The sequence below is a fragment of the Excalfactoria chinensis genome, chromosome 19 (genome assembly GCF_039878825.1).
Source record: "Excalfactoria chinensis isolate bCotChi1 chromosome 19, bCotChi1.hap2, whole genome shotgun sequence".
NCBI classification, from domain to species: Eukaryota; Metazoa; Chordata; class Aves; order Galliformes; family Phasianidae; genus Excalfactoria; species Excalfactoria chinensis.
In genome coordinates, this window is record NC_092843.1 from 2,568,260 (window position 1) to 2,591,170 (window position 22,911).

The 22,911-nt window shown below is 41.4% G+C and overlaps 1 protein-coding gene across 1 annotated transcript in view; it reads right to left on the reverse strand.

The window, feature by feature from the left end:
• Positions 1 to 21,372, reverse strand: part of RABEP1 (rabaptin, RAB GTPase binding effector protein 1) — a 37,851-nt gene extending 16,479 nt beyond the window's left edge. The window contains exons 1-6 of the mRNA XM_072353760.1: positions 21,001 to 21,372; positions 7,109 to 7,237; positions 5,789 to 5,992; positions 4,410 to 4,570; positions 1,818 to 1,937; positions 671 to 806 (exon numbers count right to left, since the gene is read on the reverse strand). Of these exons, the coding sequence (XP_072209861.1) occupies positions 671 to 806; positions 1,818 to 1,937; positions 4,410 to 4,570; positions 5,789 to 5,992; positions 7,109 to 7,237; positions 21,001 to 21,034 (784 nt within the window). The 5' untranslated portion in view covers positions 21,035 to 21,372. The remainder of the gene's footprint in view (positions 1 to 670; positions 807 to 1,817; positions 1,938 to 4,409; positions 4,571 to 5,788; positions 5,993 to 7,108; positions 7,238 to 21,000) is intronic.
• Between the last annotated feature and the right edge of the window lie 1,539 nt (positions 21,373 to 22,911).

Below are 22,911 nucleotides of genomic sequence, written 5' to 3' on the forward strand. Positions count from 1 at the left end.
AAAACAATATGGCTTTGTTCAACAACTACTTAAGATGAAGTAAGAAATTTTCTTAATTCCTGCATCAAGCTTGAGATAAAGGATACATTACTGACAATTTTAAGGTTTCCCAGCTAGAAAACTAATGCTTTCAGTTCAATCATGAGCTCTAATATTCTCCTTTTTAGTGCTGATATTAAACGACTGTCTAAATCCCTATTTATTTCAACAGAAAGCTCTGTTTTTTCATGTGATTCTGATTCCTATGGGCATGTGGGCATTTCCACATCCATTCCACCACAAGGCATTCAGAATGGAGATTATTTCAGGGAGACATCACCAGGTTACACTACAGAAACAATGTTCATAACTCTACACAAATAAAGGACACCAAAATCACTTTAGTAAGAATAAAGCTCGTAATACTATGAGAACCTAAGATAAATTCAACAGCATCCCTACAAAGAGTAAATGGATTTACCAGTTCTCTCCTTCATAAGAGAACTCCAAAGGCAACACTTCCATAAACAGTTCAGGGCCTTTCACATTTATAAATAATGCTCATTTATTTATTTATAGTCCAGCTCATATAAGAAATCAGAAGAGAAGTAACAGATCTATGGATGGGTTGGTTTTACTTTTTTGCATCCTTACTGTCAAAGAGTCAAAAGGATTATCATTAGATAGGCACCTTCATGCAGCTCTTTCCTCAACTTCTCTGCATCCTCTTGCAGGACAGATTTTTGTGTGTTGAGCACAGCCACGTACATCTCTAAGTCTGTCCTACAGGACTTCTCAGCTTCCAGATAATGGTTCAGTTCTTTAACCTGAACAAAAAAAAGGGAAATACACAATCTCAATGAAGTAATAGTTGCAAGCGTTCCTTTTTTGTTAGAAGTCAGGGTCACATGTTTGGATATCAGAAAGCTGCTGAGGACAGCACTGTTTCACTAATCCAGCACCTGACACTGAGAAACAAAATAACTCAAAGCAGATCTGAAGAAACTTCATCACAAGCAATGGAAAAGCCAACCATATCGCTCATTCTGCACAACCTGTCTGTCCTCATATCAGTCTAATACTATAAACCATGTAAATAATACAGTGTATTTTTATAGGGCCACAAATCAAAGGACGACTTCCTGTGTCTGTATTTAAACCTCTCTTTGCTATATACAAAATAGAAATGCTCTCTGATTAGGCACAAAAGGTGTCTGAAATATGACTACTGGGAATATAGATAAAGGTAATATCTACCCACAACAATTGATGAGAAATTTCAACAGGGATTCTGAGACATCTTAAGAATACAAGAATGTCGGGTAAATTGCTTGTACTGATTTCTTGTCAGCATCATCTAGCAATCATTTCCATGAATCTGTGCTTTTTTTGAAGATTCACATAAGAATTCTGCTGCTATTGCCTCATTTTTATGCTCAGGATTAAAAAATGAAATACAGCTGTGTGGAAACAGACTTAAAAAAAAAAGACAAACACAAATCTTCTGGGGGCTTTAAGCATGACAGCAGCACAGAAGCAGGCTGTCAGAGAGGTGCAAAGCACTTTTATCTGTAGAATGTCATTTTATTTGCTGAAATCATGCAGTCATGCCTAAGCAGGGATAACACACACGTAATCCAACCTTAAAAACAGAAAGACAGGGTAACACCTATAGGCAAAACATGTTATTTGTGCTACAGGAGAAAAAAGAAATGTATTGTGAAGCTCTTCATGCACAATACAAGTTTTTGTCTCTTACAAAATTTGCCATTACTTATCTTCATCAAACAAGCAGGATAGAAGACACAGATTGGGACATGGTTACAATTTCACCTCACCTTTGATGCTTCTAACTCCTTTATTTTTTCTTCAGCTTCTACCAACTTCTCCTTTAGTGCTGCAATCTCTTTCTCCATAGGCATCACAACTGAACGAAGCTTCTCAGCATCTTCCTGGGCCTGAAATTAACATGGTAAGTTATTCATAACACATTATCACAGTTTTCAATGCAGCACTTTCCATTATGGTAGACATATCCATTTTATGAAGGAAATATCCATGACAGCAACTAACTAAACTCCCATTTTCAACAGTCGTCGTATTACTACTTACTTAGTTAATCTACCTACTTTTTGGCTATAGGTAGAAATTGCTTCTGTTAGAGAAAACAACTATATTTCAAATCCATGCACGGATTGGGCCATTGATATCAGGTTGAAATCCATTACTCTCAATACTTGGCAGAAAATTCACAGGCCATGTATTTCAGCATGCTTACCCTTTTGTGCTATTAAAGGCCTAACAGTACTGCAGCCTGCTGCCACGTGGTACATGTGAAGAAACTGATCACGAGAACTTCAGGGTGAGTTACTGATCCCATTCATTTACTTACTTATGAAAGGAAGTAACACATAGTGCAGCTTTGTTCTGTTTTGGAAGATTATTTTTCAACTGATTACTACTGATGCAGCATCAATTTCTTGGTGCTTGCATACTAAGTATTTCAAAATCATATACAGTCAATCTATCAAAAAACTTCCATGATATAAAAAACAGTACTGAAAAGATCAAAGCAGGGAAACAGAATGAGAAGATTAATAAGCGAGGAAGAATTGAACCTGATTAAGGTTGATTTTATGTATGAAGACTGAGAACACTCAGTTTTTCTCTATTTGCTACTGGAGAAATTCACAGCAAGGGATGGGGGGTGGGGGGTAGAAAAATGTGTCCCTAAACTGAACCTTGAAAAGCTGACACTTAGCCTGATCAAACATGACAACTGCTAGACAAAAACATTCATGCCTTGTTTTAAATCTAGGCTAGAATGTAGGTTTCTCAGCCTATTCACTGGATTTGCATTTTCTGGTAAGCTTATATTGATGACTGCATCCTACTCAGGATTTCCGAGAAGCAGAACAGATGAAAAAAAAAAAACAAACCATTAACAGTATAAAAATAAATTAGTATTATAATGTATAGAAATGCTACCAGGTCCATGGACTGCAAAAGTCTGTCAAGAAAATTCTATAGGCAAAACATAATCATCTTCATGCTGTATTCACTTCCGATATATTTTGCCAGCGCTGTTCAAATAATACAAATAAAATCTTCAAGGAAATGCAGGAACATCACATGTCCCAGTGAATTCAATCCTAGGGACATGTGACAGAGTCACACGTACATACATAGTCCCATGCTGGCAGCCAGCAAATCATCAGTCACATTTTTTTGAACAGATGGGAGAAGGAGTTCAGCTTCAAGGATTGCTTTATAATTCATTTATTCTATCGGTCCTGTTTATTTAAACCTATCTGAAGCAGGACATGGATAGCCCCTTATCTTTAGGGCTGTTGAATAAGCTGCTCCCTATTATTCATGGTGGCTGCAAGAACATTCCATTGCCAGTCGACTTCACACTGCTTTGCAGTGTTACAGTTCATGGATTTTCTCTGTTGTTTAAAATGGATCTTGTAGCCAAATGGAACGCAACTGAACTGAGAAGACTGCAAGTAGGTGAATGTCCTGGACTGAAACACGATACCTGTGATCTTGTTTCTACTCTTCCATTCCTCTCACCTCACCCAGCACTGTCAATGCAAGACAGTGAGATGGTTTTCTGCTAGCCTTAAGAATAACTCAATTTTGTATGCTGGTACAGGATCTACTACACAGATTTTTCTAATATTATTATTATTTATTGTGATATTGGGAGATTCCTTGAAAATGAAGACAAAAATATTTTTTGAAAACTCTTCCCAAGTTCCTGCCTTAAGATAAAATAAACCTATCTGTTTAACACAGAATATAAAGACAGAGGATGAATTCACCTCTGTTAGACAGAAATGCCATTTGTATGAGGAAGTGATTGATAGTCATCAAGCACAACATCCCGAACGATCAAGCAAATTATTCCTTTCTCACTGGGAGCTGTGGCATGAATATTCATTACTCTGATACCCAAACACAGCTTTTTGTGGGCTTGGGACTCCCTTTGTTTGTTATTTTGTTAAATTCAATGTCCTCTTCTTAATTTTGATCTCATTCTTAAGTCTCTTTGAGGAAAAACGGTGCAGGTTTAATGAGGAAGAACATTAAAAAAGCCCACGGAAAGCAGCTTATGCTTTAGAAAAAAAATCTAAAAGGGGGCTTTACTTGAGTTCATTTGACATTACAACAAGACTTTACAACCTCCTGGTTTTACCAGCTGAAGGCCAAGCCTTACAGTTTTCTCACTGCGTCTACATAAACCAGATACAACACCATCACAGACTCAAGATCAGGTCACAATGAATTCCATGAAAAAAGGGCTGAAAGTTGGCAGAAGCAGGCCATGCATATATCTGAGGATTTACAGCAGGGTCTAGAAATGAACACACGCGTAACAACACAAATACATCAAACAGGAGCTGGAGAGCTCAATTTCAACATACCTTTTTCATTTCATTTTCGAGATTTTCCTCCTCTTGGCCTTCAGACAGTCGTCTTCTTAATTCTGCTATTTCGCGTTCCACATTTTCACGATACTGATTCCACTGAGCTCGTTCTTGTTCCATCCTGTGATGATACTGGAGCTCATAGTCACGAACAGTCTCTATAAAACATTATTTCTAAAACTTACTTTCAAGGTAAGTTAAAAATAGAGCTTTATTATTCATCTCCAACCAGGCAATGATTTCTCATATTAAATTGAAACTATAACAACAGCAAAGTCTCTCTTGCCTTCTCCTCCCTTCGACTCTTATCCCCCAAAATAACTGCACAAGCAAAAGATTCAAAGGAACCACATTTCAATTTGGGCCGCTGCTATACCACAAACAAGCTGCCAAACTGTATGATCCCTAATTTCCAAAGAGCATGCATGTTTAACATCCTGTTCAGCAATACAGTTTGTATCTTCAAGCACATCAATGAGACAAGCTAACAAACTCATGCTTCTTTATTCTAAAATGCAAAGAAGCAACTAGAACTTCTCAAACACCTTTCATTTCCCTATTATTATCACTACCCTTCAGGTAAGGAGCTGTCTTTATATATTTACAGCAGCTGGCACAACAGAGCCTTAAGTTCTACTACGTATATAGAACATAGATAAACAGAAATTTGTCTATTCAATATGCATGAAGATTTGTGCTCTCTTGGGGAAAAGCATTATGCAAAGATGGAAACAACGCCTACAGCCAGAAGGATATTGTGATCTTTAAGAAATCAGCCATTTATGGCAACAGTCTGTCCCTAGTTTACATCCTGCATTTTATTCCTTGCACATAGTTTGTTTCAGGAAGCAGAACAGCTGTGCAACATGCAAACATAATACAGAATAGCTCAGGAGCATCAAGAAAAACAGAAACCAAACACAATACTCCACAAGTGAAAAAGAACAACGCATGGGATACTACTGGAGGGACACAACTGTCTGACAGAAGAATTGTGTTCACACAGGAGAGAAGTAAATCATACTGTCAACTTGAAGCTGTTTTCAAACTTGTCAAATTAAGCATATTATACTTATCTTCATGAAGAATCTTCTAACAAAGTATTTTTTGTTCCTCAGAATTTTTTTGCTTAAATATGAGAGTTCCCATGGCCATGATCTCTTCCAAATTCTATGCCCATATTAACAGAAAAGAACAAGCAAGCACCTTTTGACAAGACTAGGAATGAAGCTTGATTCATTGCTTCTGTATCCCAGTTGTGCCAAACCATAAGAGGCAGCTATCCATAACCCATGCAAGAGCAAGCACAAATCACTAAATGCATACTAAAGAGGCATCTTATCCTAGCAGCAGCAGGTTGTCTTGTCAAAAGTTACCTTTCATGATAGCTTGGAGTGAAGCTACTTCCTCTTGCCACTGTCTCTTCACCTCATCAATAGCTTCCTGCTTTGTATTCTCAGATACTGTAGCTATAGCTTTGATGTTTTCCATTTCAGCATGAGCTTCCATAAGTTGCGTCCGCAATTGTCCCAGATCATCTTGGGCTGCCTGCAGCACTGCATTTTGTCTTTTCAGGTCCTCTGAAAAGAAGTATTATTTCCATTTAGCTTGATTAAGAAATTCAGTGTGAAGAGTACTGACAAAGAGCAATGCTCTAAAAAGGGTTGAGGGAAGTATTCTTTCACTTTGGTACACGTGTTTCTTATTATAATTTACTTTTATTTTCTATTTTTTGACTGTTCTGAGAAAACAGAATTATTGCTGATCTCATCAGCAGTGTCTTGTATCTTAAATTTCCTTTCATGCAGCTGCTAGAAACACAAAGAAACGAGCCTTCTGTCTGTCTGATCTTCATTATGCTTGTTGTATTTCTGCTCTCATAAGCTTAGACAAGCAGCTGCAGTATTAATGTATTATTTTTTGATTTTGCTTTCATATGTTAAGGACAGAAAGATCATCAGAATTAGAAGTAAATCAATTTGGCTCTCAGAACAGCAACTATTTATACTCTCTAAGTCTTCATTGGCTACTTGAGCTCACATGGTTCAAATTTTCCTATAAAGAATGTTATTGGAATAAATGCCCTTGGCTAGTATTAAAACTTTAACAATGTTTGTCTGCTACATTCTAGCTCAGATGGAAATTTAAGACAAATTAATACATTAAAAAAAAGCTGTCTACAAAGTACAAACAGCACGCCATCTAAACTACCTCTATCCACTTTCCACTTAGCCTGCTGTTCAGACAGAATTAGTATGTTGTGGCTACAAAAAGTATTAAGATGCAGTGCTGGTGTTGCCATGTTTACAGCAAGTCACTCAGATGAATCCTACCTGTGCAGGTGAATCTTTACATTCATTTTAAAAATTCATTCTTGGAAGCTGAATGGCCACTGACAGAACGTTACTCTCTGCACAAATCTTACATTCCTACTATAGATCTCTGTTTAAAAGACACACCGTTTTTTCCATTTTGGCAAATCAGAAACAACGTGTTATCTCCTAATGGGTGTGCAAGTCATTATCCTGATCTTAAAATCCTAGTTAGGGTTACCCTCCAGCAAACTGAGAAATAGAAAGCAAGTGGTGTGCATGGGCAAATGGGGAATAGTAGTTGGCATAACGTAAGTTATTTTTCACCTATTTACAGTTATTTTTCATTATACATTAAAATAAATCAAATAATTGAGGACTTACCTTCTTTTGCCAAGTACAGCTCCTTAAATTTTGCTCTCTTTTGATTAAATTCTTGCTCAAGTTGCTGCTTTGTGCGCAAAAATTCTGCGTTGACCTTTTCCAATTCTGCTACCCGTTGCAGAAGAGCAACTAAAAATAAAACAGAAGAGAAGGTACATCACTAACAGTTATGGCATCCCAAAAACCATACAATACCATAGCATCCTGTTACGGTATCCCACCAGATAACAAGTACAACAACCAACATACAATATTGATCTTCGTGTGCAACATTGAGCACTTTGCACCTCAAGACGTACAGGTCTCATTTAAGTGCCAGGGGGTTTCCTACTTCACACTTCAGAATTCAATTTCAAAACTGAAACAAGAGGCAGATGAGCTCAAATAAATCCCACCTGGATACTGCAGTGCACTGAGCAAATAACACTCCTCTAAGCAGTTCTCTATCTGTTCTACAAAAGCAATTCATGGACGTGTTCCAAATCTGTCTGTAGGAGAGCTGAATAACTTCATTTCAGTTATAGCCTCTACACAGCACAGATTAGATACACAAAATGCTGATCAATCACACGTGCTTAGGTATCCCACCCAAATCACTTCCCACCAGGAGCAAGTAGTGAATGAAAACATAACACAAAGGCTACACAGCTTCAGCACCATCACTGAGACCTGTGCTCTGCTGGCAGCAGATCCAGAGCAGCAAAATGCTGCACGCTAAATGCCACCAAGACAGTGTGAGTTATGTTTGGTTTTAATGCCAGATGACTTACAGTAAGTGCAGACATGAACAAAAGGATGTTTTAAAAGCATATGTTTTACTGGCTGCTGGTTACGAGGGCTTATGGCGTTATAAAATGCAGTACTTAAATATCTACTTGACTCCATGTCAGACATAGGTATGTGTAAAGCCAACTGCACAGGAGTGCACTCTGGAAAGTGAAACCTGGAGAAAAGACAGCTCACTGAGAGAAATGCTTCTCATGAGCTCAGAAAGTGGGTGGATCAAACCAGGATAGAAACAGCACACATGGAGCCAGGCCCAGGCAGCAAACATGCTTTCTAAGACTAGAAATTTACCTTTGCTCTCTTGCTGCAGTCACCTGAAGGGAAGGGTTGGCTCATGTTTCTTTGCCTGTATCCCTTCCATCTTCCTTCTGCAGCAAGCAGTGCTACTGCTCACATCAGAAAGCACACCTGAGTTGTGCAGAGCACCCAAACTATATTACTTTCCAAGATGGCAGTTGCTTTTGCTGAGGGTGGAGGGCAGAGAACATGGTAAGAACAGAAACCTCAGTGGCTTTAAGTAGGGACAGTGGTGAGTTCAGCCTTCTGAAATCCTCCCACACAAACTGAAAGGGATGGCAGTCATCACACAGGAAATGGAAATGAAACCTCCAACGTTCAAATTTTTACAGTGTTGTCCTTCCCTATAGCCTGATAGATAGTTGTAAAAGAAAGAAATGAATAACCTCAGCACAGCAGTGTTCTGGCTGCTGCCAAAGCCATCCACAGCATTGAGAAAAGCAAGCAGTGAAACAGGAGACCTGCAGGCCACACATCAGCGCAGCAGGAGGGTACTAACATCAAACTCCGTATCTGAATAGAAGGAATAAAGCAGTTCTACCACCTGTAGGAAGTATGCAGCTAAGGACATATCTTACCATTCCCCACAGCAGTGTTACCCACATTTCACTAACACAAGACATGCACCTGGGGACAATAAATTGTATGTGTCATGTCAATCCCCTGAAATGAACATGCATAACAAGAAAAGGTTTCTTTTCTATCATGACAACTGCCTTCCTTCTACCACACAGAAATGGTTATACTTTCACAAAAAGGGTTGTTTCTCTATAGATATGACTTGTATGACAGCAACAAATAATTCACTTTTTAGAACAAACCCAAATGCAAATTGTCATATGCAGGTGACCACGGGCTAAATTACATGGGTTAAAGCCTGCCTGGAACACACTGATGGCAGGAAATGGATATTCATAGGTTTTCAATTAGGCTGTTACCATCTGCAGGTGAATTCCTAGCCTGAATTTAGGTTCATGTCACTCTAGTTCTGTAACAGAGCTGAGAAAAAAAAACTTAATTGCCTTTGTAAGCTGACTTGGTTAAAATGGACAAAAAGAGGCACCCCAAACCACCAAAACCCATTCATTTTAAAACAAGCATTCATGAATTTGCCCGAGTCACCATGCCTGTTCTCCCATTTCAACACACAGAATATCAGCTACCAATGTTTAATGATACCAGGGAAGTACCTAATAAACACAGCGCGGCGCATGGTCGGCTCTGGTGGAGCCATGCCCAGCTGAAACAGGATCTGCTGCTACACATGAGATCCAACCCAGCAAGGAACATGCTGTATCTCACAGGAGTATGAACCTAATATGGACTCTATCTCATTAAGAAACAAACAAAAACCTGAAGACCCCATTTCTTAACTCCTGAATTAGCACTGAGAAGAGTTTAATTGAAAATTCACAGTTCAAAATGAAAATCAAGCGAGCAAATAAGTCACTTTGGCCAACCATTAGCTAAAAATAAGGCTTTCTTCAGAGTATCAGGTACTAATGATGACAGGGTCAGACTTGCCAATTAAACTATTAATGAACAACATGGATGTTGCATAGACACCCTGAGTCAGAAGCAGGGATCTCCATCTCTCTGGTTAATGCTATGAAGTGTGTTGCCTGTCATTACGTGGCTTAACAGGCAGAACAACTCAAAAGAAGGGCAGAAAAATTCACTTAAGAGTAGAGTCATCAATACACAAGAAGTCTCTAAGAGCAATGAAGCACACAAAAAGAAACCCCCGTGAAAGCAGCCAGCTTTCTCTCAAAGCAGTACACAGAAAAAAAGGAAAATACATGAATTGAACACACGTTTCTCATCTGATACTTAAATGCTGCTCCACAAACCAGCTCCCAAAAGGCTTCATTTTTTCTATGACAAAGTTTCCAGTTGCACAAACACGTAGTGACCATTCCAGAATTAAAGACAGACAAAGCCGATTATCACTATGTTTATTCTTGAGTCTGAGGTCTATTTATAAAATTAATGCCACAAAGCTTTCCAACTCGATATTTAGAGTGTCAAACATGACATCAAGAGCTCAGTCCCACATCGCTGCAATCTGAAAAGCAGATCAGATTCAAGCCCCATGTCAAAATATTTTGGAGACAAAAGTCACCCACATCATTTTCTACCTCTTCCTTTTCCTGTTTGGGCAGCCATATCTTTTTTATTTTTTTCCACATTTCTGTATGGAAGAAGAAAACAAAAGCATTTCTGCACCAAAGCACCAAAGGGAGGAGAAAACAAGGGTTGTCTAAATTACAATGTCTAAATTAATTAACGCAGTGTGCTTAGGTAGCTTTAACAGCAAGCAACATTTGATATGTTATTGCAAAATCCCACTCAGCTATTTCTGTGACTATCTTCACATCATTTCAAATGAGCTGCACTGCACAAGTGCACCCCCAAAGATCCGGTTCACCATCCAGCAGCTGGGGTAGCTCCATGCAGTGCAAAACCACTGGGGCAGCACCAAAGCCACATCTGGCCCTGCTGCATCCAGCAGTGCAGAGGCGTACAGCAGGCAGAACAGAAGCCTTCCTTATATCTGCTTACCAAGAATGTCACTTGGTACTCGTTAGTAACACAACATACTGCCCTGTATCTTTGCTGTGCAATCATTGTTACCAAAATTATCCTTTAAGTATGTTTACACAGTGAATTGTAAGAAGGAAAGAAAAGCAAAGATAGTGTTTTTCCTTCCCCATTTTTTCCCGCTGCCACTTCCCACTTTTTCCCCCCTTCCTATTGCACACAACCCATGTTAACTGCTTCCTTGCCTTGTTACTGCCTCCCTTGCCTTCTTCCTCAGACACAGAACCAGGCAGCTCAGTGAATGGGACTCACACTCTACCCCTCCCAGCTCCATAAGCCCACTTCACACAGTGACTAATGCTCACCTCTTCCACACGTTTAGTCATTCTGGCCCCAGGTAAGTTCAGTTCAGCTTTAAGTTTAACTAAGCATAAACACCGCTTAAATTAGAATGCAGTGGAACAGTGGTCACTCACATCAGCTATCACAGGAATGCAGTTATTCACATACATTCATGTGGACAGAAATGGGCTTGTGCTGAACACCATTGCTGCCACGACTGCAGCATTATCAGCTTAAAGCTTGCCTAAATCTACATACCCTGCAGCCAGTCCTTCCTGATTCCCTTGGCAAAGCTTTTCAAGCATTTAATAGAGTATCTAAGCCGAAACAACACAACTGTCAGACATGTCAGCACACACGAGTGCTTCCACCACTCCTTTTATTCATCAGTCAGTCCTACCTCATCACCTGGTAACCTAAACAGTCGCCATACAGGTATTATAAGCATACACACACGAGATGCTCCCTCAGCCTGTAAACAAGACCTCCAGCAGTGCCATCCATTCCCCTTCCTGAACACTTCAAGGCCAGGTAGCTCCATCCTTCTTGACTGAAATAAGAGTGCAGTTATGAATGAGTCGTGGCATTCATGCTGGAGCTCTACTGCCGAGCTTTTCCACACTCCCAGATCTAATTATCACTCATATACAATAGCCATCAAATCCCAAACAGGATAAAACTACTTCAAATGGCAATTACACTCAACACTTACCTTGTAAGAAAAACAAAATGCAAACAGCGAAGAATGTCTGCTTTCATAAACAATCTGCTGTTCTGATCAGATATTTTTCATTTAGAATGACAGACGTTTTGGAAATGACTCTGATACCCACCCCGCTATATAGGGGACCACTTACATAATTCACCATTCTGAACACGCCAGTGTAAATGTTTTCTTATAATGTAAACATTTGCCAAACCCAGACAACAAATCCAGTACTGATTTTCTTTCAGATAATGGAATTGCTGACTCATCCGCAGTGGGAGGGAGGAAAATTCCTTTGCCTCCTTCTAACATATTTATCACGTCCCTCTCCGATTTATTAATGGCTGTCCTCTTTTGGGGAAGAAAAAAAGAAAAAGAGGGAAAAAAAGTGTGACTCAGCCCTCAGAAAAACAACGCAAAACAACCCTGCTGCATTGTTCTCTCTGATGAAGTGATTTAATACATAAAGCATAACCATCTCCATTAATTCCATGTCCCTCAGGTGCCTCTAATGTAGGATGTGCCAGGTAGCTGAGGTGCAGCTTTGAGAGCAGACCCAAGCGCCGTGCCTCCCAGTTCCTGTGCAGAAAGAACAAATTGATGATGACCACATAAGGGAGTTAATATCACATTTCTTCCCTCTGTGGTTCCTTATCCCTTCCTACCAACTTCAGCCCCCCAAATTTGTAGCCAGAGAACAAATGAAAGAAAGGGGCAAGTGAAGATTTAATTTCAAGGAACAGTAATTTCAAAGGCATTAGTTCTCAGAAAAGCCCATTGCAGGCATGAACACATGGTGCCTCTGAGTAACCACTTACAGGACATAAATCTTGATAAATGGTCTGGAAAATATGGCTGCCAGATGGAAACACTGTGATGATAAGTACAGTATGACAACTAATAAAAGATGATTAACATCTTTATTTGATAACGAACAGGATACAGTCCTTATCACTTGGAATAGGGTTTCTGCAGCAGTTTAATAGTTTCCCTGAGAACAACAGGCTACTACTCCCCCAAGTTTAGATAACCTATTTCTTGTCAGGAAACACTGCCATAATTCCACATATTCATATTCTTTCTACCTCTTAACTCCAAATGAATTTCTTAGCAGTCAGAAAGAAATCCCTCTACCTAGTAGAGAGGCATGGGATCCAATTGTCCAGAAGAGGCAGGAGGCTGGCAAACATAGTAAGGCAGGCTTTAAACTGAAGGACTTGGAGCATGAGGTTCAAAATGGCAATGCTGACACCACTGCAGCCAACTGGGGAACGAGCCAGGCCAACCAGAAAAACAACAAATGTTCCTCAGCTGCTCCCCATGACGTGAGCCAAAAGGCCAGATATCTCAACAGTGTGCACAGCTATGGCGGATCCTCTTGCATCCCTCTAGAGAAACCTGCAACATCTGCTCTGTTTTCTTCTCTGAAGTGCTTGTACATCAATGCATGCAGCATGGAGAATAAACAGGAAGAATTAGAGAGTTTTCAAGGGCTACTTCAACAACCAGTACTGCTGGAAAAGCAGCAGTGCCAGGCACACACAGTCCAGGTTCCTGCAGTGCAGGGATCTGAGACATGATACAACAAAAGCAGAAGGGATGGGGGTTCAAACCACCAATTCTCACCCAAACCAAGACTCTGTTCACTCTCATCACGTGGCTGAGCATTTACCAGAACTGCCACAAATAAGACAGCAGGGCTGTTGACTGATTTAAACTGAGAAAATGAGACTGAATGATACCCTTGGACATGTGCATAGCAGTCACCAGGTCTCCACCTCTTCCTTTATGCCAGAACTAATGCTCATCAGGTCTTTCACCAAATCTATTTAAATCCTTAATCCATTTCCACTGGGTGGCTGAGCTGAGCTGGCTCAGCAATGAGACCAACATGCAGTGGGCACAAGGTACCTATGGGAGCATGACATCACTCCAGGAGCAGGATCTCAAGGATTGCTCCCTCCTGAACTGCCTGAGCTGCAACACAAAGCCACAGCCTACGGGTGCAGCTGGATAACCTGTTTAAACCTCAGTGCATGCAGCTTGCCAAAAGGAACAGCTTGACCTTACTTCTACCCTGCACTTCCTCGTGGCAACTGAGACTGGTGTAGCCCAAACACATTCCCTCCTTTTCTCTTTTAAAGATGTTATGGCTGTCATTTTTAAGTGTTAAACAGACTTCCACAAATCCTGATTTCCATTCACACACTCTAGGGGCAGCTCACAAGCATAATCTGTATTATAATGCAAAATCATGCTTCCTCTCTGTATTTGCATCTACATAGACATTTTGATCTAACACAACTCAATGGGTTTCTCCAGTAGAGATGCATTTAGACGGGGCTAAAACCTAGAGCAGTAGGTAGAAATATACTGGAGAACAGCTCTACTCTGGAACAATTTTAGGCTCGTGTTTACTTTCATCCAAAAGCAAGTACACCAGTACAAAACTGCAGTTACATCAGATCCTATAATGTGCTATTGCAAACCGTCCCAATGTATCATCACACAAATGTCAGCCTGTGTGCCTCCAATGAAGGCAGCCTTTCTAACACAAGGATTTTCAGCACTATTTAGAGAGTGAACATCTTCATCTCCAGTTTCATCTATAAATCAAACAGAAGCTGTGAAGACCAGACAGGCAGCTATAATATTTTCACAGTGAGAAGCATCAGTTAAACGCAGAATCTGGAGTCCAGCTAATTGCTTTCCCATTAATTTATCACATGTCTCTAGATATAGCACAAAGAAAAAAGGTAAACAGACATTGCGAGCTGCCAATTAAGAAAGCATTGCTTGAAACTAATTTCAAAACTTGTAAATCATCCTTAAAAGAAAATTAAAAAGATGTACCGTATGACCACAATGGTGGTTTATGAGATGATTTGGACAAACAGAGCCACGTTTACGCTTCGTATTTCACCAAGACAAACCAAGTAATACCACAGCTCAATTACATCACAGCGATGCTGGCACAGACCACTGTTAATGTGAGATGAATGCTCCAATTCTGTAGTGTCTATATAGTCAATAGGAGTCCAGCACCATCTTCAGCAGGCCTTGGGAGATACAATTCTCTTAAAGGGTACCAGACTTCAACACTTAGAGCAGGCGGTTGAGATAATCACTGCTCAAGCAGTAGCTTCTAGCACTCATCTGTGCTTCTTTCTTCATAGATTATGACAATGAAAACACAGACATCAGGATTATTTTTATACTCAGTGTCTGTAGCCAAATCACTGCTTGCAAGTTACTCCATTCTGTTTTTTTTTCTTTAATGTAACCAACCATGTTGCCAAACTAATCCTTTTACTTAGCACTGATGCAGCCAGCAGAGGTTAAAATATAACACAAAGAATACTTTTGCTAGGGAGTATTTTCAGGGTGACCAGACATGTAAATACAATGTGACAGTACCAAGGCAGGGTGCGGCAGGTGAACAGTCCTGCATGGAAGCACTGTGCTAACTGGTGAGCAGAGCAAGTATGGAATGGGGCAGCTGAAAGGAGGGCAAGGACAGCAGCAGCAGGACAGCTGGAAGGAGAGAGTGTTTAAGGGAGGTGAGGAGATAAAGGGAAAGGAGAACTGAAGAGGAAGCAGAGAATCAGCTGAGGAGCAGTAGCTGTCCAAGCCAGCCAAACAGGCAGTCACTTGACCTCAGAAAGGAAGAATCTGTGCCCAAAGGTCACGTAAGGCAACATTTCCAAGGAATTACCCCGTCACTTTGCAGCCTGGAAACAGAAATTGCCAGGGGAGATGGAACATGTGAAGGGTGAGTTGAAAGCTTGTATTCTTCTCTGTGCTGTATGTGGAGGAGCTAAGCCATGGAAGAGGAACATAGGATGAAGACAGGAGATGTACCACAAGTCAGCTGACAGCCAGCAGAAGCCATAGCTGAGAGAAGCAGACATGAATGGGGAAAAAAATTACAACAAATGCAGCACTTCATCGGGTTTTCTCAACGAATGACTTGGGCATATTGTAAGATAGAAGAAAGCATTCGCAGAAGCTTCCAGCTGCCCTTCTGATATTATGGATACCTAAGGAGGTTTACTCTTTTCTGTCAGGTTAAATCCATGTTTCTTCAGTCTCTTTTCCCCCCACAGCCAACCCTTCAGGCCTCCTTTATAAAAGAAATGGAATTAAAGCCTTGTCACAACAGAGGTGTTTGAGTTTCTGCTGTAAAGACTCCATAGAAAGTAGAACAGACATGGTCCCTAAGAGACAGGGGTCTGAAGACCACAGGGCCATTCATTTTGTACTAGCAAGCTAATATGCAAAGAAAATATGTCATTATATTAACAGATGTGCTGCAGTTCTACATTTCTAGGGTACTGTATGCACCACTAATAAAGTGACACAACAACCCAGACTTTTTCCTCAAGAATTGGGTATTTCAGTGCTGTACTAAAAAGCAATTCTTTCTGAAAGACAGACACTCTAACGAAGACTGCACTACTCATGTTCTCCTCCTATGTCAATTTATATAAAGATATCAAATGATTTACATTTTTCCAGAGATAATTCATCATCATGCTTAACTGACTATACTATGACTAAAATTACACAATGCTTATACTATTTATAGAGTAACCTGCAGAGACTCGTACCATTAAGTCAGACACCACTACCCCAGGTTCAGAAAACAAGTCTGCAAGCAAAGACTAAGAACCACTAGACCTTCAGAGTGGGAGATGCTCCTCCCAAAAAACACATACAACAGCGCTTACTTCTTGCTATTGTCTTGTATTTTTCCCCCACCTCCCTCCAGCCTTGGTGTCAGGTAATGCTTAGAAGTCTGCTCAGTAAGCACCGCTTATCAACATTATCAGGGCTTATCTTGGAAGACTTCAGTTGGAATAAGGCCATAATTCCGTGTGTTTTGTTTTAAAGACAAACTTTTATTTAAACAATAACCCCTCACCTAAATATAATACAGAAAACTTCACATCTTAGGCATGGTTTTTAATAAAGTGCCTGGAGTGAAAACCCAGGAAGCCGTTCAGTATCATCTGCTAAGAAGCCAATGGGATTTGGTCCCCTCCCATGCTGTGAGACATTATTTGTTTTAGCTTCTTAAAAGTTACAAAATAAAATCCCTTCCTCAATCACTTTCAAGGGAGCACACACAACTAGTTCCACAGCGGGAATGTGCTCCATCCACAGAGGGCTATGGGAAAGCATTTTGAGGCATCAGGCCAGAAAGGAAAGAAAACATTTACTAAGGCCATCTCGTCTGTGATGATGGTGAACTAGCCAAGAAGCTACAAAACGGGCAAAGAATTTATATTTCCCAGCATTCCAAATGTAAGAGAGATGGCCCGTGTGTTAAAGTATATACTCTCCGTGCCTTCAGGCAAGTCAGCAGCTAATTTTAATGAACAGAATCAGTGCATTTTTCAAAATTAAGAGATATGGGACTTGGCTCCAGAAGTAAAACAGGCAACCCAAACGTGCATATTTCCATTGCCGAGCACACCGACCTGCTGCGCTGATCAGCACTTCCTCAGAAATACTACTTGGTGGAAATCTGTATGTTCAAGGTGTCTGCTTCACTTCTGAAGCCAAATTCCGGATGTGACCACTGAACAAATACAGAAAAACATGTAACTTAAAAAGAGATGCATTCATCTGTGGGTTGGTTGTATTTTTTTAGTTAAACGTATTTGTTTGATAATATCAGTCACTAATAAATAATGCAGTAAGTTAAAGGACAAAAAAAATGAAACGGAAGATATTTTTGGCTCCTGGAAAGTACCAGCAATTTCACTGTTATTACTCAAGAGAAAAGAGCTTAATATTTGACAGTTACATCAACAACACAGAGCTGAACTTCAGTGCTTGAAACCAGACCCTTACCAGCCACACCTAACTTTTGAGATGAGTAATAGCATTTTCAGATATTTCAATTTCACTTGAGCGACATCTGAAGGAAAATAACTAGAAAGGTAGAAGTGGAAGATGTAGAACATAAAAGACAAGCTTTGTTACTTTAATTTTCTACACGACGTTCCAGACTCCTCCAATGGCCATGTCCAAACTCTGAGATATGGGAGAAATACAACAGAAAGTTCTCTGCTCTTGTTGGAATCCCATGTGACTTGCACAGGGTAACAGCACAGCCCGCCCTGCTGCTGGTAGTACTAAAATCAATATGACAGCATCCTCCAGCCCTCTATAAGCAGCTGAGCAGTCTTCTCCACTGAGAGTTGGCATAAGTTCTGACCACAAAGAGACACAGTATTTTTGCTGGCCTAAGCACAGTGTAAGAGAGACTTACTTCAATACTGTACTCTTGGCTGGTAATTTTTCCTGTAATATGACAGACTGTGACAATGAGACAGTTTCCTTCCCAGGATAATATCAATGGTTGTGCTGTTTATCACTTGGAGAATACCAATGGTTTAAGTTTACTAATGCAGTAAGACTTTGACAATTAGCAAATAATTTGTGTGCCATTATTATTATTTTAAGCCTTGAAGATTTAGTGTTTGATGCAACAGTAGTTTCCTCATTGAAGCATTTTCCAGATACAAGCAGGAGAATGATGCTGAAGCCTAAGCATTCTGACAGAGAAAAATGATGTCAAAACATTTTGTTAGGTAACCCTATGTTCAGAGACAGCAAGCACCCAGCTCTGAATTAAGTCCAAGGAAGGTGAGAGCCACAACACCTTCAAAATGAAAGCATGCCTTTTTAAATCAAGCATTACTGTGCCAGTCACACAACATAGATGACACACATTAATAAAGAACCTCCCAAAAGCAATGGTGACCAGGATCAATAAGCACGGGTCTACTTGCAACATAATCAGCCAAGAGTTAACAGCACAGTGCACAAAGCCACATGAGCAGCCAGAGGACTCTGCTCTCAGCCTCTCTGTGATTGTTATCGTATGGAAACTCTATTACCCCACACAAAAGAATTAGAGGGTTATTAACTTCTATACTAAGCCAAAGTACAAAAACAGGGTAGGACCTAACATCCATTCTACTGTTTCACTGTATTAATCCTTCCCTTCTTCTAATATCGATATGGGCATTAGAATAGAATACATATCCTATGTATAATTCCTCTCATATTGTTCCATTATGTCTTTTTTTTTCCCTGATTAGTCTCTTTTATATGTGTTTTCAGAATTAAAACAAAAACCAAAATGTAGCCAGTGTCTTGTATAGGCTAAGAATGCATATGGTACTTATAATCAACATAAGTAACTGTAACAAAGCTGTGGTTATTTTCTTGGAGGAATATACTAATCCAGCACTATTTTGTCACATGTAATCTTAAATCAGAGGTTACACTATTCCCCTAAGCAATACATTCAGCCAAGAACATTGAATAATTCACTTCTTCAACGCTTTTTATATGTTAAAATACAACAGAGAAGTTTCAAGGCACAGTTTTTGACAAGTTCCTTAAAAATAAATCCAACAGCCTCGAGAACAATAGTATATTGATCAAAGTGGATGAAAAGATAAACACAAACCAACCAGATCCTATTACTACCAAAGGAGGATGGGGGAAAGGAGCCATTTTAGAAGCTCTCAGTTCTTCAAGAATACTGCAAGAACACAGCAAGCATTTTTCATCATCCATCTAACTTTCAGCCACATTCCCCTGCCATGGATCTTACAGCATCCTCACCTTCTTGGAGAAGAAAGCAAGAGAAAGACAGCAATCCAGACCTCTTACCAGACAGACCTCATCAACCTATCAAATTACTTAATGTTACCTGCATCTTTTATCCTTTTTCTAAACGGTGACAAAAATCTACCCAACTTGTAACTTCTAATATACAACTCACACACAGCTACCTTTCCTGGTCGAGCAGGAAATGCATGAACAGTTCCACTGCACACCTGCAGTCAGATTCTCAGCAAGAGCCAAGAAGAAAATCTGTTGCAAGCTGCTCTGTAGCCCTCTCAAGGAAAGGCTAAAGAACAATAAACAATGGTTATTCACTAGAAGGTACACAGCAACCCATACCAAGGGTAACCTTACAGTCATGACAGCATGTAAATTCACCTTCCCTTCAGCACTCTCAAAGGATGAGCATGCAATCGTTGACCTTAATAGAAGGAAAAAAAAACAACAGATAACTCTACGCTCCTTCATCATAAATACTTTGACAAAGGTAGGCTGAAATCACTGAGAATAAGCACTTTCCTGTGTTACTGCACAAAAGAAAAAGAAAAAAAAAGCCCAGCAATTCCCTAGATGCACATAATTAAGGATACATCATTCCCCTTTTCTTACAGAGTACTTTCCCAGGGAAACTCATCTGCTGTCTAAAAAAAGAGCACCCTGTCACAGTGCCACGCCAGGGTAAGCACCTATCCTTCAAGGTTCTGCACATCTCGCCCCAGGCCTCCTGTTTCCACGCTCTGATCAGCTTCAACTTAGATTTCTTGCTCTCTCATCCTTTCTCCATGCATCTCATTAAACACCGTCCTTCACATTCTTCCTTCAAGCCCATCTTCCGAATAAAGTATTAACTGCAGATTTTGTGATAAATAGTTCTGTGATCTATTCCACGGGGGGGAAAAAAATAAATTATTTCCTTGTTTGTAATTCTTCACAAAAAAGAAAGCAATATCCTTTCCATGACAAGAACCTTCACGTAGAGCTTATCTCCCTCCTACACAGGTAAGAAGAGCTTCTCCACAGAGAAGAGCTGTCATTGCCTTTGTGCCTTCCACCTCACGAACTAACCGTCCACGCAGGGATCCTGACCTCAGCCTCTGGGGTGCAGCGCAAGGGCCCCAGAGCACCACCAGGGTGACCCAGTCCTGCCTGGCTGTGCACTGTGTGCCCAGAGAACCGCATCTCCCTCCTCAAGGGCCTCACCCAGCACTGCAGATCCCCTTCCCCAACAAGCAGCGTCCTCTCGAAGGCTGCCCTCCCTCCTCGTGCGCGCCCGGGAGCCGCCCTTGCTCCACAATAAGCCGAGATCAGCCTACGAGGCAGCTGCTGTGCCCTCCTCGCCTTCTCAGGGCCTTCCCCAGCCGCCTCTCCCCGCAGCCCTCCCCTCACGCCCGGCCGGGCCGCGCAGGCCTCTCCGGGTGCTCCCCACACCGCTGCGATGCCACCTCCTCAACGCCGCGGCCCGGCCAGGCCGCGCTACCCCGTCCCCAGCCGGCACCGCTCAGCAGGCGAGCCCGGCGCCGGGCAGGCCGCAGTCCCTCGGCTCATCGCAGCGAAGCCGCCTTCCCATTACCGTCAGCCGGTGCGCTCGGGCCCGGCTGGGCCATGGCTCCGGCGGGCGGGCGGCACCGCCGCGGCCTCCTCCGCCTCCAGCCGCGGCGTCAGAGCGGGAACCGCTACGCCAGGGGGCCCCGGCGAGAGACGGGAGCTGCCGGTCCGGGCCTCCGCCTCCTCCGCCTCATCCTGACAGCGGCCGCCGGCGGCGGGAGGAGGAGGAGGAGCGCCGCGCAGGCGCCCACGGTGAGAGCACGGAAGCGGCTACCGCCCGCGGTCCGGGAGGGCCGCGCTGTGTGAGGCGGGCTGCACCCCGCAATGAGCGGCTTCGCCACGGTCAGGCCCCGCTGCACGGCCGCTCCGTGCCGCCCATAGGCCTCTGGGCCGGGCCAAGCCGAACCCTTGCCCTGCGGGACGGTCAGCTCGTATAGACGTGTGGTTAGCTGTTGGTACTCGTGGTAGTGACACCCACAAAATGCCCTTCTGCTGTTTGGTGCAGGTGTGGTCTGGCTGGGCAGCAAAGCAGCCTGTCCCCTTCCAGGACCTCCTACCCACCAGGAGCCCCAGTTCAGTCTGTGCTGGGGGAGGAGGCTGTCAGTCCTTCCATCTAAGCAGGTAAATAAATCTGTGCTCTACTTTTTAATACCAAAGGAGATGTACAGCCTTCAGGTGCATAGAAAATCACCGAGAACAACATTGAAATGGATACTGTGATACCAAATCTTGTCAGGGACACGATCCTTCTCTCCTGGTTGGCTTTTCTTGGGGCTTAGAATCACAGAACCACAGAATCATTAAGGTTAGAAGAGACCTTTAAGACCATCTAATTCAACCATCTACCTACCACCAATATTGCCCACTAAACCACATCCCTTAGTGTCACATCTCTGTGTTTCTTGAACACCTCCAGGGACTGACTCCAGCATCTTCCTGGGCAGCTGTACCTTTGCATCACTTCTCTTTCTGACAAGAACTATTTCCTTCAATCAAACAAGGAAGAACAATCTGAACCTTCCCTTGTGCAACATGAGGCCATTCCCTTTTGTCCTTGTGCTCTTACCTGGGAGGAGAGGTTAGCCCCCACCTTGCTATAACCTCCTTTCAGGGAGCTGTAGAGAGCAAATCTAAAACCATTTTTAAACGGAGTCTCGCAGGACTTTGTCCTGACCCCTCACTTGTGGCCACATTTCTGTAGACCTTGCTATCAAATTGTGGCAAGACACATTTTCTCAGTTTTCTCAGTTTTTTACTTAAGCAAATAAATAGCTTAAGTAAGAAAGTATTCAGAGTTTCCCAGATTTTAAACATTTATCTTCCTCTTGTTGAGATTGATGGGTCATTAGCATTAAGTATTAGTTCCTCGGATATGAGTGTTTGTAGACTTTCGTCCTTTCTCTTTAATGCAAAGCTTTTGAAGATAATTTACATTCGTTTAAGTATAACCATAAAGTGGTTGGTTGAAAATCCCAAACCGGTTATGCTCTTTCCTTCAAAAGTTGTTCTGCAATGCAAGGAATTCGGTCTGGAATTATTTGCAATGGTAACTTCTTAGTAAACCCTAGAACAGTTTATGTGGTTAAAAACCTTTTCAATTGAAAAATTATGTTATCCCATCGATTGTTTAAAGGATTCCATGTGGTACAGTTCTTTGAATATATGGGAAGCAAATGAAGCCAGTAAAGAAAATTTGGCAGGCAAAAACTGAAGTGCTTGCATTGGCTCTAGATCTAGATATCTGAACATTAATGATCTCATTGGAGAGATGTCTATATTAAGATTCAAAAGCTTTCTGGGTTCCCAAGGGCAAACTCATTGAATACTGTGATGCACCATGAAACTAAACCATTTTTCTTACTGCAAAATAACCAAGAAATCAGAAACTCATTACGTGTGCATAACAAAGGACACATTAAGAGGAATAATCTTGTGG